The 12,814-nt window shown below is 56.5% G+C and overlaps 3 protein-coding genes across 3 annotated transcripts; 2 read left to right on the top strand and 1 right to left on the bottom strand.

Moving 5' to 3' along the window:
* The first annotated feature begins 1,493 nt into the window (after positions 1–1,493).
* Positions 1,494–4,115, top strand: DICSQDRAFT_131435 (V-snare-domain-containing protein). Its single transcript, XM_007360523.1, has 6 exons — positions 1,494–1,752; positions 1,815–1,949; positions 2,019–2,080; positions 2,133–2,219; positions 2,352–2,434; positions 2,651–4,115. The coding sequence occupies exons 1-6, from the start codon at positions 1,570–1,572 to the stop codon at positions 2,770–2,772; spliced, it is 672 nt and encodes a 223-aa protein (XP_007360585.1). The 5' UTR covers positions 1,494–1,569; the 3' UTR covers positions 2,773–4,115.
* Positions 4,116–5,625: 1,510 nt separating this feature from the next.
* Positions 5,626–6,224, bottom strand: DICSQDRAFT_47591 (uncharacterized protein; the record flags this gene model as incomplete). Its single annotated transcript, XM_007359845.1, has 3 exons — positions 5,626–5,808; positions 5,865–5,993; positions 6,045–6,224. 3 exons carry the CDS (start codon positions 6,222–6,224, stop codon positions 5,626–5,628), a joined length of 492 nt encoding a protein of 163 aa, XP_007359907.1.
* A 506-nt stretch (positions 6,225–6,730) lies between these two features.
* On the top strand, positions 6,731–12,416 carry DICSQDRAFT_176843 (mitochondrial inner membrane protein). The gene is made up of 27 exons (XM_007360522.1): positions 6,731–7,029; positions 7,088–7,173; positions 7,233–7,328; positions 7,388–7,465; positions 7,514–7,578; positions 7,630–7,740; positions 7,792–8,028; positions 8,081–8,455; positions 8,514–9,194; positions 9,253–9,456; positions 9,543–9,632; positions 9,692–9,744; positions 9,797–9,918; positions 9,973–10,093; positions 10,147–10,165; positions 10,222–10,514; positions 10,578–10,625; positions 10,681–10,754; positions 10,824–10,943; positions 11,016–11,150; positions 11,216–11,241; positions 11,306–11,557; positions 11,650–11,684; positions 11,774–11,857; positions 11,935–12,041; positions 12,109–12,117; positions 12,188–12,416. The coding sequence occupies exons 9-27, from the start codon at positions 9,007–9,009 to the stop codon at positions 12,320–12,322; spliced, it is 2,115 nt and encodes a 704-aa protein (XP_007360584.1). The 5' UTR covers positions 6,731–7,029; positions 7,088–7,173; positions 7,233–7,328; positions 7,388–7,465; positions 7,514–7,578; positions 7,630–7,740; positions 7,792–8,028; positions 8,081–8,455; positions 8,514–9,006; the 3' UTR covers positions 12,323–12,416.
* The last annotated feature ends 398 nt before the right edge of the window (positions 12,417–12,814 follow it).

Here is a 12,814-nt window from a genome sequence, read left to right as displayed (position 1 = left end):
AAACTTTCCATAACCCCTATAGCAGCGAGTACGAGACCTCACGAACTTGAGTGGAGAGCGTAGGACTCCTGGTTCCCGACTTGTGCCCTTCGAGGGAAATCACTAGAAGCTCCCTATGGGCGATGAGGTTTCTCGCTCAGGCCGCCGCATCTGCGCACCGCCTTGCAACGTCACTTATGAAAGTATATGGCTCATTTAGAGTAGGTTTTGTGGGTTTATAGGAAGATGTTACACATTCTCAGCCAGAGCAGTAGGCAGTCTGCCTCCTGGCTCTTGCCAGCGCATCAAGCGCCGGAAGAGGTTCAGACATCGGCATATCTTCGTAACTCTCATGGGCTTCAATGTCGTTTCGCCGCTCTGATATCTATAAAAAAAGTATTTATAGGTGCTCTTGATACCTTTCCAGTGCGAACTTCGTCAGCAGACACATCATCAACACTATGCAATGCCGACAGAGGCAGTGTTTGAGTAGCATCTAGTTCCAGCTTTCTCGAAGCACCCTTGCCACACAGCTGTCTGTAATAGCCTATACGGACCATCAACACCGTCTTTTAGGTGAATTGCTGTCCAAATTCTGTCTCTTCCGTTCTTGAGAGCCTGTCTGTTCGCTCCAGCCTACTTGCTCAAAGTAGCGCCTGTGAGGTCCTTGCAAAGAGCCTTCTACGAACGTCGTGGATCACCCTTGTTCATGATGTTTCAGGCTCTTATGGACCCAGAAGGGTCGAATACCTTGTGGTCTAGGTGTTTGATAGTGCAGGGCGATTTATGGAATTTGTTTCATTTTACGATGCAGAAAGTGCGCGAGCGTCGTTCGGAGTCGGCCGGCATAAATTTCGCAACCAGCTGTAACAACGGGAATGGGATGAGTTACGAGACACGAAGACGAAGTGTATTCGCTTGATTACCATGATGGAGGTTTCACAGAGGAAATCGTAAGATGATCGCGTTGAAGGGTCGTTAGTAGTCGTGGGTTGGTAAGGAACGGAGTAGGGACTGGCCGGTGTATATATTGGAGGGGTGTGATCTATGACGTCGTCGAAGAGAGAACGTGCGTCACATTTTCTATACAGGACACCTGTTGCGCCTATCGCACATGGGGCGGAGCATAGACAGGATTCGGAGTAAGCAAGCTACCGTTGGTCAGTATCAGTCAGTTCTCGTACCTTACGCCTCCCATGCTCAGAAATACCTCGACGTCGCTAGAGCGGCGCCGATTGTCCACACCGTTTCGTGCTGGGAACTTACTTTTCCAGACACTTGCATGACCGCATAGACGTGTCATCGCTGCCCGGTGGCCACTGTAGACGACGGTCGTGTCGGGAACCGGAGTCGGATGCTCGCCTCGATGTCGAGTCCCAAGCACCGTTCCAACGGAGCATTAGCCTGAAATACGTATACGAGACGAGGCTGGGAACAGGCGTCTATGACACGGCATCTGCCGACCAAGGGCACAACGAGTGACTGGTCCAACGAGGCGGCCACTGCGCAATCCGACGTCTCTCGCGCAGGCTTTTTCCCTTCTTCGCATACATCTCTTCGGGCTGTCTGGACTCTGAAGTACAACCGGCCATGGCCACATATGACTCGCTACATCGGCAATGCCGCACGCTCGAAGCGCTCTTCGATACCAAGCTTACCGCATACGCACGCCTCGCCTCGTCCATTTCACGCAACAACGACGATCTCGAGTCAGGCGGATCCTCAGAGAGATGGAAGGACCTCGAGGTTGAGGTTGACGAGCTGCTGGAGAAAGTAAGCTGCACTTTGTCCGGTGCGCGTGCTTGAATATAGAGCTTAGCAGGGACGCGCACCAGCTACAAGAGATCAACGACCAGTTGTCCACCCTTTCAAACGACACAGAGAACCCTCCATCGCAGTCTATGCTCCGCGCTATCCAAAGACATAGGGAGGTCTACTTGGATTATGCGCGAGAACTGAGACGAACGAAGGTACGTGTGCATTGGGCAGTTTCGTCCCTTCGAGCGCGCGTTGACATGGTCAACCCTTTATATCCATAGGCCAATGTGAAGACAGCTCTTGACCAGGCTAATCTACTCAGCGGCGTCAGGAACGATATAGAGTGCGTCTCGCAGTATGATGCTCTACAACGTCACCGCTAACTTCAGAATCAGTGCCTACAAGTCCTCAGCAGCAGACTCCTTGCTCGCCGAACGCGGACATATTGACAGTTCGCATCGAATGACGGACGACATGATTGCGTACGTCCCACTTTTTCTCGCCATCATGTTTCCCCGCCCAAAACATACTACACTTCCTTCCTTCTGTCTCGCGTATCTGCTCACACCGCCCCCGTACCACATACTCACGCCGCACGCATGTGCGTCCCACAGGCAGGCGTACGAAACCCGTGCAGAATTCGCGCGCCAACGGACAACCATCTCGGGGATCAACGCGCGTATGCAGGGCGTCCTCAGTGAGTGTCCCTTCTCGTGACCCTGGTTGCCCGACTGCCATAGAGACTAATAGCTGACTGCGCGCTCCCCTTCATGCCCTGACGCACCGCACCCCAACCGCATCCATCCCTCGTCTCTCATCGTTGTCATCGCATCACGCCTTTCTCATCCCGCTTTCTCGCGATCCCGCCGCTGATTCCGGCACTGCATCTATGAATGTTGTATCCGGCCAATAGGTTCTATTCCTGGTATCAACAACCTACTCTCGATGATCAAGACGCGGCGGCGCCGGGATGCACTCATCGTCGGCTGCTTGATCGGCCTCTGCACCGTCTTACTGCTCATGTACATGTTCTGACGCACCCATGGCTCAGGCGTGTTGCAGCCTGACGACCCACATCTGTGGGCGCGCCGAGCTCTTCGCTACTTTCTGTAATACGGACACTGGGTAGTGTTAATGGATATATTCTTATTGGACCGATATTGCTTTGGAGGCCACCTGTTATTCCAAGAAAGTGTGATGTGAACGCGGACGAGCCGCCACAGCTGTACAGAAATGCTCATCCGGCAGTTCTGTCTGTCCACTGGAGCATACCTCATTGTTCCATCGTATCCGCCGTTCTCATCGGCGACCGGCACACCAGACATCGCTCCAGAACCCAACCTCAGTCAGTCGCTTTCCGAGTTCTCCGCCTCCCACTCCTCGATCGCCCGGTCCCTCCTCTGCTTCCGCTTGACGGACGGCCTATGGCCGCCGCGCTCGAACGCCCTCCAGTTCTCCGCCAGCCGCCGCACGGCGCCCCACCGATCCTCGGGAGCGTCCGCGTCCGCGTCCCACGCATCCTCGACGCGCCAGCCCTTGACCTCCGCGATGGTCTGGAGTATGTGCCACGTGTACGGCGCCGAGCAGCGCACGTCGTGGAAGTCGGACTCGACGAGGATCCGGTCGGGCGCGCACGCGGCGATGAGGTCTTTGTGCGCGGGCGAGCGCGCGTTGATGACTGTCGAGAGCGAGAGGAAGACGTTTGGATGTCTTTTCTGAGCGGGGGGGAAGGGGGCAATGTGGGGATATAGGTGTCAGTGGTGCGGAATGTTAGCATTGTGTTGCCTGTGCGCGTCACAGACTGGATAGGCTGAGGCCGCGGGAGCGCACCAACGCTCGCGTTGACCATCGCGTTCGGGCGTATGGCCCATTGCGAGCGGGCGAAGCTGACTCGAACCGCCCTTCTGCACGGACAGGTGCTAGCATAGTGCAATCCTCTAGCCCGTCCAGCACCAGGTCTAGCCGGAGAGCCTGTCGTCCCTCACGCACGGGACCCACGACCACGAAAAGACGACACCTACCGCAATATCCCTGAACGTCTGAGCGCTCAGCCCACAACTGTGCAAGTCGACGCTAATCCTAAGCCATCGCTCTCCGTGCTTCCTGTACATCCGGTCCAGCACCTCGCCAGTGGCCGCCTGGCACTTGACGCTGTGCAGGCTCACGTTGCGCCCGAGCTCGACCGCGAGACCCAGCTGCGCCTCCAGGACCCCGAGCTGGTGCTCGAGCGGGATCGTGAAGGGCGAGAGCGAGCGCGGGCCGTCCGCGTCCTCGTCTCCGTGAGTGGGCGCGTACTCGGAGTAAGGCGGGTCGGCGGGGCGACGGTAGGGCACGCGACATACGCGGTCGATCCCCACCTCGCCGAGCATGGCGTTCGGGAAGGTCTCCAGGCTCTCGCGCAGCTCGGGAAGGATATCTGCTATGGGTGTGGGGTCCGGGAGGTACGGCAGCAGCCGCTCGAAAGCGGCAACTAGGTCCGGTTTCGGCGGGGGGCTAGGCGGGAGGAAGAGCGCGCGATAATGCTCCTCTTTCGAGACGACGGGCGAGAGGGCGATCCAGTGCGCGAACCAAGGGTGGTAGCCTGCAGGGCGCGTTGGTCAACGCACGATGCTGACAGCGGCACAGTTTGGGATTGGAAGGGGCACATAGCTATAGCGAGAGCCCGAAATGCGACGAATCATCTCCTCGAGGAGCACGGTCGACACCTACCGAAACATGGGGTCACCTTGTCGGGGTGCGCTCGCGCGAGGTCGGCCACGAGCCTCTGGTCGCTGCGCCTCGTCGCCATGGCGCATATCCGGATTGGCATCTGCTCGGCCACCCGCAGCGTCATGGCCATGTCGGAGTCCGTAGGATGACAGTGCACATCGATGACATGCTCGAGCACGGACCGAGGCACGGTTTCCAGCCTCGCCTGCATCTCCTTGAGCTCTGATTCCATTGTGTTTTGTGTTTTTCAAAATCAACGCCGAGCTTGTCGGCGAGGAATCAGACACCGCGATGTCTGCGTGATGCGTGGGATTGGCCAGCAAGGATTATTGTCCTTCAAACTGTGCGATCCGCTGGAATCCGCAGTGTATACCGTCAGCGTGGAGGTCCTGAGATGATGGTGGAACGAGATAATCATACTCCGTAGAAGGAATGTTGATTTGGACTGCTGCGATGGATTGTGTCGATGTCGTGGTCGCTCTAGCGGATACGTATGAATCACCTCGAGGTCGTGCTGATCGCACGAAGTTACTCACGATTTGCGGAAGTTATAGGAGATATAGTGAGGGAAGCTATTATCCGCGGATACGGAAGCCCTTAAGAGCGGGGGGCTGTGTTAAGGGCGCGAGTGATACGTAGATGGAAGGAAGTCCAGAAGTTGGGCAAGAGAGTGAGGCGAGTAAGTTCCAATGACAGATCGCGATCGCAGCCGACCTGGGTAAGCTTGGGATAGTGGGTACTTATATTGGAGAGATTCGAGGTCAGGTTGCAATTGGCACTGAATCAAGGTAGCTTCACTGCCACTCAATGAGTCAAAGTGAGCAGGTGGATTAACCGCGAGGAGATGACTTGAACGTTTTCGAACGAAGTGTAGCGATCCGAAGCGCGGGATCATTATAGTAGCGCGCCACACTGAAGGACGTTCTGCGGTCGTACTACGAACGGTAACACGATATATCGAACAGTGGAAATTAGATGGTCACGGCAGTATTCAGCGAGCGAGGTCTTCTTAGCTGTACGATTGTGATGAAATTGCTTCGAATCCACCAACTTACGGGTCATCGACGCTAAGGCACACTGTCAAAGTTATGCAGGTTGCGTAGATAGATGTACAAATTATACAGACTGCATAGCGATACAAGTGATACATCCAATGTTCGTGATACACAATGAAGCAACTCAACTGCTACCCATGTAGTTCGTCTTATCAGTGTTCTGCCCCTGCTGCTGCCTGTCGGCCTTGTCTGTCCCTTCGGGAGCGGTGGTCGCAGCCTGGACCTCCTGTTTGCTGTCACTAGAGGTAGCGTCCTCTTCATCATCTTTCCCTCCAGCTTTTGCAAAAGGACCGCCGTCGCCGCCAAACTAGAAGGAAGATTAGAACAAGGAAGCACAGTCAGCGCATGTAGAGATGAACGTACATCGTCCTGCAGCTGCTTCTTCTTCAGCTGACCGGTACGCATTTCATGCCCGTGCTGCACGAGATCGGGTTTGCGCAACACCTTGCCTTTGACCTCCTCCTGGAAGCCCTGGAGCTTGTCTGAGGTGCCCTGTGCCAAAGTTAAATCATGTGCGAATGCTTGAGGAAGGGCGAGACATACCGCTCCTTTGCCGTACTCAGGACCGTAACCGACAGCGCCTGCATGTCGCTGGGGTGGGTAGGCAGAGTCCTCCGTACTCGATTGGGTCTCTGGCGCGGCAGGGCCTGAATGCTCTGGAGAACGGGGCTGGTCGTCGATCTTGGCCTTGTCTACGTTGCTGTCGCGTCTGGGTTCGGCCATGGTGTAGAGTGATCAGAGTATGAGTAGCGGGTTCTGTGCAGACTTGGCGTAAGAGCAGAAGGATATTGACTGGAGTATGCTGTTGGACTGTGAGCTCCTTGCGCTTATATGCATACTCTATTTCTGTCACTCGACGTTGGAGACATGACGCACCAGTCTGCCCCGAACTCGCGACGCATGACGTCGGCCTGTCTGCAGACGAGTATGACATCATCGTCCTCAAGCATAACGGCTAGCGCTGAAACCTTGGGGCGATGCGTGTCGTGTCCTTACCCCGTGCGCGGTTTCTTGCGGGAGTCGTCGTCAAGTACTGACCTACGTAGTGTGGCAACTTGCTAGAGTTCGGAGAGGCCAGACTCCGAGTCCCACGGAACCGCAGGCGCCACCATGTAGGCTCACGCTTCCTTCTTTTGGTCATAATCCCATCAAAAATTTCCGCGCTTGATTTGCCTGAAGCGTGTTCCTTGCGATCTGCATCTCTGCCGCCACCAATCCGTTCCAGCCAGATCATCCTGGTCTCGGTCAACTATTCGCTTTCACCATCAGCCTTTCCGGATTCTTACTGCCTTGGTGGACCTGGCATTTAGATGATCGGTCGGCTGACCCGACGATTCTTCACATCCGCTGTACAAAACATCATGTCCAAAGGCATCAGCAGTCAACTCATCCTTCCTAAAGGCCGTGGATTCGGACTCAAGGACGGCGTTCTTGACAAGGACCAGTTCCGCAAGGTCATTCCAGTCCTCGCTGCTAAGGTTCCTCCCGAAAAGGCCGGTGTCATGCTCAAAGCTCCCGCTCTGAAGAGGTGCGTCGCCGCTGGGGTCTACGGCTGCGGTAACGGGCTTACGAAAGGATGCCCTCAGAGCTCTCATCGATGTTCCCAAGGTGAAGAGCGTCGCGAGGGGTCCGGACCAGCAGCGACTAGTGTTGTTCAGATACACTGATCAAGGTGCTTTCCGCTCCCCGTGCTTCGCGCGTGACTACCGACTGAACGCTGCGCCAAGCCAGCCGACCTGACTCCGGAAGCGCTAGAATTCCTCCAGTCCGAGTCCGCCGAGCTGGTCTCCCATGAACTTACGTTTGATTATGATTACTGGAGCAGCGGTGCGTGCCATCGTTTGTTCACCGGATTCCACGGGAAAACGCTAAATGTTCGTTGCTAGACGAGGTGATCCACGCTATTCTGCCCGAAGAACTCGAAGCAGAAGCACCGTCGGGGTTCGCTGTGGTCGGTCATATAGGTGTGTTCATCGACTCCTGCGGGCGCAGCGTTGTCTAAAGTTTGGAAGCCCACCTGAACCTTCGGCCGCAATACTTGCCGTACAAGCATGTCATCGGTCAGGTCATTCTGGATGTATGGCAATTCCTCTGCAGCAATGGACTTTCCTGATTCAACTCTTTGCAGAAAAACCCGTCTGTTAGGACTGTGGTGAACAAGCTTGATAACATCAGCACTCAGTTCCGCGTTTTCAGTATGGAACTTCTAGCGGGGGACCCCGACTTCGTCGTTACCCAGGTATAGTCATCCGCGATCTCGTCGGCACGCTTGCTGAACACCGTGGCGCAGTCTGAAAACGACTGTCGGTTCACGTTCGACTTCCGGGAAGTCTACTGGAACTCGAGATTGCACACCGAGCACGAACGGCTCATCGCCAAATTCAGCAAGCAAGATCTCATCGCGGATGTTTTTGCGGGCGTGGGGCCTTTCGCTATCCCCGCCGCCAAGAAGGGCTGCGCCGTTCTCGCGAACGACCTCAATCCCTCGAGCTTCAAGTATCTAACCTTGAACATCGCAGAGAACAAGGTGCGTGCGAGTACTCCTCGTTATACCCGGCCGGCGGGCTAACGTTGAGCAGGTCGGGGCGCTCGTGCGGGCTTTCTGCGAAGACGGTCGGGAGTTTATCCGGCAGGCGTTCAACCGAGCGTGGGACGAGCCCCTCGCACCGGTGCCCCCGCCCAAAATCCGGCGGACGGAGCAGAAGGAGATTCGCGCCGGAGAGCGGCCGGCACCTCCTCCTGGGCCCCCGCGGAACCGCATCGGCCACTTTGTCATGAATCTGCCGGATACCGCGATCCTGTTCTTGGACGCCTTCCGCGGCGTGCTGTCGCGGGCGAACGCGGGGGAGCGGGATTTGAGCGGGCTGTACGGCGAGGCGTCGATGCCCATGATTCACACCCACTGCTTCACGCGGGAGCTCGAGCCGGCAAAGGCTGAGGAAGACATCCGCCTGGTGAGTGCCCAGCGTAAACACATGTCTGGCTCCGAACTCATCGATGAGTTCAATTCAGCGGGTGGAAGAGCAGATTGGGCATGCATTGGGAGAAGACGCGACGTTCCACTGGGTCCGCTCGGTGGCCCCTCAGAAGGAGATGTATTGTGTCAGCTTCAGGCTTCCGCGTGCGGTTGCGTTTGCGTCATGACAGCGTATCCCCGCAGAAATACACGTCCTGCCTGCCAACTCTGGGCCAATGGGATGCATTGAGTTGGGCGTCTGCACCAGCGACGATTACGTAAGCAGGGCACGGTTGGGAAACCAGGTAGACGCGCGCGTGGTCGGGGAGGACCGCCAACTCATCATTTACCCCGCCTCGCTGTCCGTGTTGCCTCGCGCACGATCTCTGCTCTCGTCCATAGAGTACTCTACTGTCTCTCCTTATAGAGATCTCTCGCTTCTTCTCCTCTTCCGCGGCTATACCCGGCTATATCCTCTAATACTCGCCGCTGCGCGTCGCTCGGCCTCTTCCGGAACACTAGACAAGAAGACCTACACTGAGTCCGGCCATGTCCCCGCTCTGCTTACCCCGCATATTCTCGACCGTCCACTGTGACGCAGAGGGCGCGCCTCCCGCTTCCCGCACCGTGTCTGCCCTTCAGTCTGTGAAGAGCGCTGTCGCGGTTCCCGAGAGCGAGCTAAGGCGTTGGAGAAGGACGTTCGATGCGAACGCGCAGACCGTCATAGACGGAAACAAGTGTGTATTGATACTGCGTATATTTGTACGAACTTGCTTATTCCAGCGCAACGCGCAGATACCTCAACAAGGAGCAGTTCGTGAACGCGATCGCGCCCAAGGGCGACCTCAGCAAGATCGGGCGCAACCAGTTCGGGACGCTCTTCCGCGTCGCGGACGTGAACAAGCGCGAGCTCGTGTCCTGGGATGACTTTGTGGTGTTTGAGACCATCTTGAAGCGGCCGGATGCGGACTACTGGATAGCGTTCCAATACTTTGACGTGTACGCACACCATCCAATTTACCCCGCGCGAGCAATGTCATGCAAACCGGACCCGCTCTTTTCTTTCTTCGCGCGCTGTGTTGCAGAGACGAGTCGGGCACCATCTCGTACGATGAGTTCAAGAACGTGCTGAACGCGAACGTCGGCCCTGACGCCATCCCGTTCGACTTTGACTGGTACGCAGCGACTGTTGAGTGCGCCTCGGTGGCAGGGTGCTGAGCTCACGATCGTATAGCGACTGGGTCAAGCTGTATCTTGGCAAGAAGAACGGCGCCCACGTCCTTGGGTGTACGTCTCGGTGCATATACCTCGCTCTCGCTATGACTCACGTACATCGTAGACAACGAGTTCACGCAGCTGATGAAGGGGCTCCAGGGCGAGCGTCTGCGCCAGGCCTTCAAGTATCTCGACAAGGACCAAGATGGCTACATCCGCGCCGAGCAGTTCAAGAAGATTATCCTAGTGCGTTCTGTTTGTATGGCTATCACGCGATATGACTTGACCCCTACTCTGTAGGACATTGCTGGCCACAAACTGTCCGACGCCGTCATAGAGAGACTTCCGACGTTGACTACGCTGAGCCCAGGCGGCCGCATATCCTACTCGGAAGTCAACGCCTTCCACAATGTCATCAAAGGTGCGTACCCTCCCTGGTCTCCCGTTGTATCAGGCAGCTGACACTCCCGGCAGAGATGGATATGGTAGAGCGGTATGTGCCTAACGATCTCATCTCACTACCTGCCCGTTGTACTTACTGGTGGATAGCATAATCCGCGAGGCCACCGCAAAAACCAAGGACGGTCGCATTGACCAGTCCGACTTCCTCAATCACTGCATGTCAAGCACCCGCTACTCCCTCTTCACCCCCATGGAGGCGTCCATCATCTTCCACTTCGCCGGCCGCGGTAACGGTTCGCAGCGCTTGTCCCTGCTCGACTTTGCGCAACTTCTAGATCCCCGGTGGAAGGCCCCTGGGGACGCGGAGGTGAAGCCGACTGCACAAGTTGAATCGTTGTTCCACCAGATCGCGCATTCGGCGTACAACTTCGGCCTCGGAGGTTAGCATTAGCTTGGGGACAAACTGCCGGAAGACGTACCTGATGCCCCCCCCCGTTCCACAGGTGTTGCAGGCGGCTTTGGCGCGACGATTGTATACCCTATAGATCTAGGTGCGTGTCCTTCTTAATTGCATCCTGTGTCCACATGTCTTAAGCTGTCCAACAGTCAAGGTAAGGTTCGGAGGTATCCATGGAACAGCGCTGACACTGACGCGTCCGATCGCATGCTCCACAGACGAGGTACGTGATCAATCGTTGATCGACGTCCGCTGCATCGCGTCTGAGAGCCGGTGTCCCTGCAGGATGCAGAACCAGCGGTCGACCGTCGTCGGGCAGCTTTTGTACAAAAACTCTCTGGACTGCGTCCGCAAGGTGTTTAGAAACGAAGGCTTCCTTGGGTTCTATCGCGGGCTTGGTCCCCAGCTGATCGTGCGTAGAAGCGTCAAACGCGTCTCATCACCGAAGACACCATTTATCTGATTCTATTTCCGTCTCGCACAGGGTGTCGCGCCTGAGAAAGCAATCAAGCTCACCGTCAATGATTTCATCCGCTCGCGCGCCATGGACCCCGAGACTGGGAGAATAACCTTGCCCTGGGAACTCGTCGCCGGCGGAACCGCTGGTGGTTGTCAAGTGGTACGTTATGAGTGTGCTTCGCCGAGGCAGGCATTAAGCGTAGCAATAATCGACGCTCCCCGCAGATCTTCACAAACCCGCTTGAGATCGTGTACGTAGAGGAATGACAGCGAGACGTAGGCGGAGAAGCATACTGACCGCTGTCGGTATTTCAGGAAAATCCGTCTCCAGATCCAAGGGGAGGCGGCTAAGCTGGAGGGAGCTGTGCCCAAAGGCGCTGTTCACATCATTCGCCAGCTGGGACTTCTTGGCTTGTATCGCGGCGCGAGCGCGTGTTTGCTGCGCGACATTCCTTTCTCGGCCATCTACTTCCCGGCGTACTCGCATCTCAAGAAGGACGTCTTTCAGGAAGGCTACAATGGCAAACAGCTGTCGTTCTTGGAGACGTTGACGTCTGCAGCAGTCGCGTACGTCGTTTCAGATCGAGTCCATCGCCACCGGTGATGGGTGGTATATGCCTGGATTGATAGGATGCTGACGGCTCTGAATACCGACGCAGTGGAATGCCAGCTGCGTATCTCACAACGCCTGCCGGTGAGTCTAGACCTCCCGGGAATAGGCGCTCGAAGACGACTGGCTAATCAAACGCGGATATCGCTCTTCCTTTACTCAACCCTGGGTAGATGTTGTGAAGACTCGGCTGCAGGTTGAAGCGCGGACCGGCCAGACAAACTACAAGGGACTAACGGATGCGTTTGTGAAGATCTGTGAGTAAATAGACCGTGGGGACCGGTTATCAGGCAGTGACTGACTGTGTGCCTGGCTTGGCTCGGCGGTGGGTAAGACCGAGAGGAGGGATTCAAGGCGTTTTTCAAGGGCGGCCCTGCTCGCATCCTTCGCAGCAGTCCGCAATTCGGGTTCACGCTGGTCGCGTACGAATATTTGCACAAGGTACGTGAGACACCTGGCGCGCGCGAGCAAGCGCCGGACGCTGATTGTTGGCGCGGATTGGTTGCAGTTCGTTCCAGTAAGTCGGGTTTGCTTAGTGGATAAGGCGGTGAAGCGCGGGGTGCTGATTGGTGCTTTTCCGCCGGAAGTACCCATTCAACGGGACGTCGAGGGAGGTGGAAACGACGACGCTTGCCTCGCAACGGGAAGACATGGCGCAGGTTCGGGCGCGCAATGCGTTGCGGATTCTTCTGGATGTGCACGGGGATTTCGGGCGGCGCTGAGGAGGGCGGAGGCCGGTCGCAGTCATGCGCCGGAGAGGGGGCGGGGGCGCATGTTACGTTTACGAGATCTACAATGTCATAATCTTTGTCTGCCTGCGCTGTGCAGCGTCGTTGGTTGGGATCAGTTCGAGCCGTCGAGGAGGGAATGGATGAGATGAGGGCTGTCCTGGCCAATGGGGCGGGGGGAGAAGCGAGCCAATGGGGGAGGCGGTGGCAGAATGTCTCTAAGGAGACACGATCAGTGATCATCTGTTCCGTCGTGACAGAACAGGTTCGGTCGCGTGTCCCGCCCCTCATATAGCCTCCCTCTCTCCCATCCCCCGTCCTCTCATCCCCCTTCCCCCCGTCTTCGTTTCCGGGCTTCTTCCTCATCCCCTCTTTTTTCTTCAGCGGTCAGTCTGCCTCTTGTCCATCAGCCTTCTGGGTTTGCGTTGCTGATTCTCGTCGCAGAGCGCCTTGCGTCCACGCAAGACTTTCCGCACCTTTGCTTGC

This window comes from Dichomitus squalens (assembly GCF_000275845.1).
Source record: "Dichomitus squalens LYAD-421 SS1 unplaced genomic scaffold DICSQscaffold_1, whole genome shotgun sequence".
In the NCBI taxonomy this organism is placed as follows: domain Eukaryota; kingdom Fungi; phylum Basidiomycota; class Agaricomycetes; order Polyporales; family Polyporaceae; genus Dichomitus; species Dichomitus squalens.
This window is presented reverse-complemented; position numbering and strand designations above follow the sequence as displayed.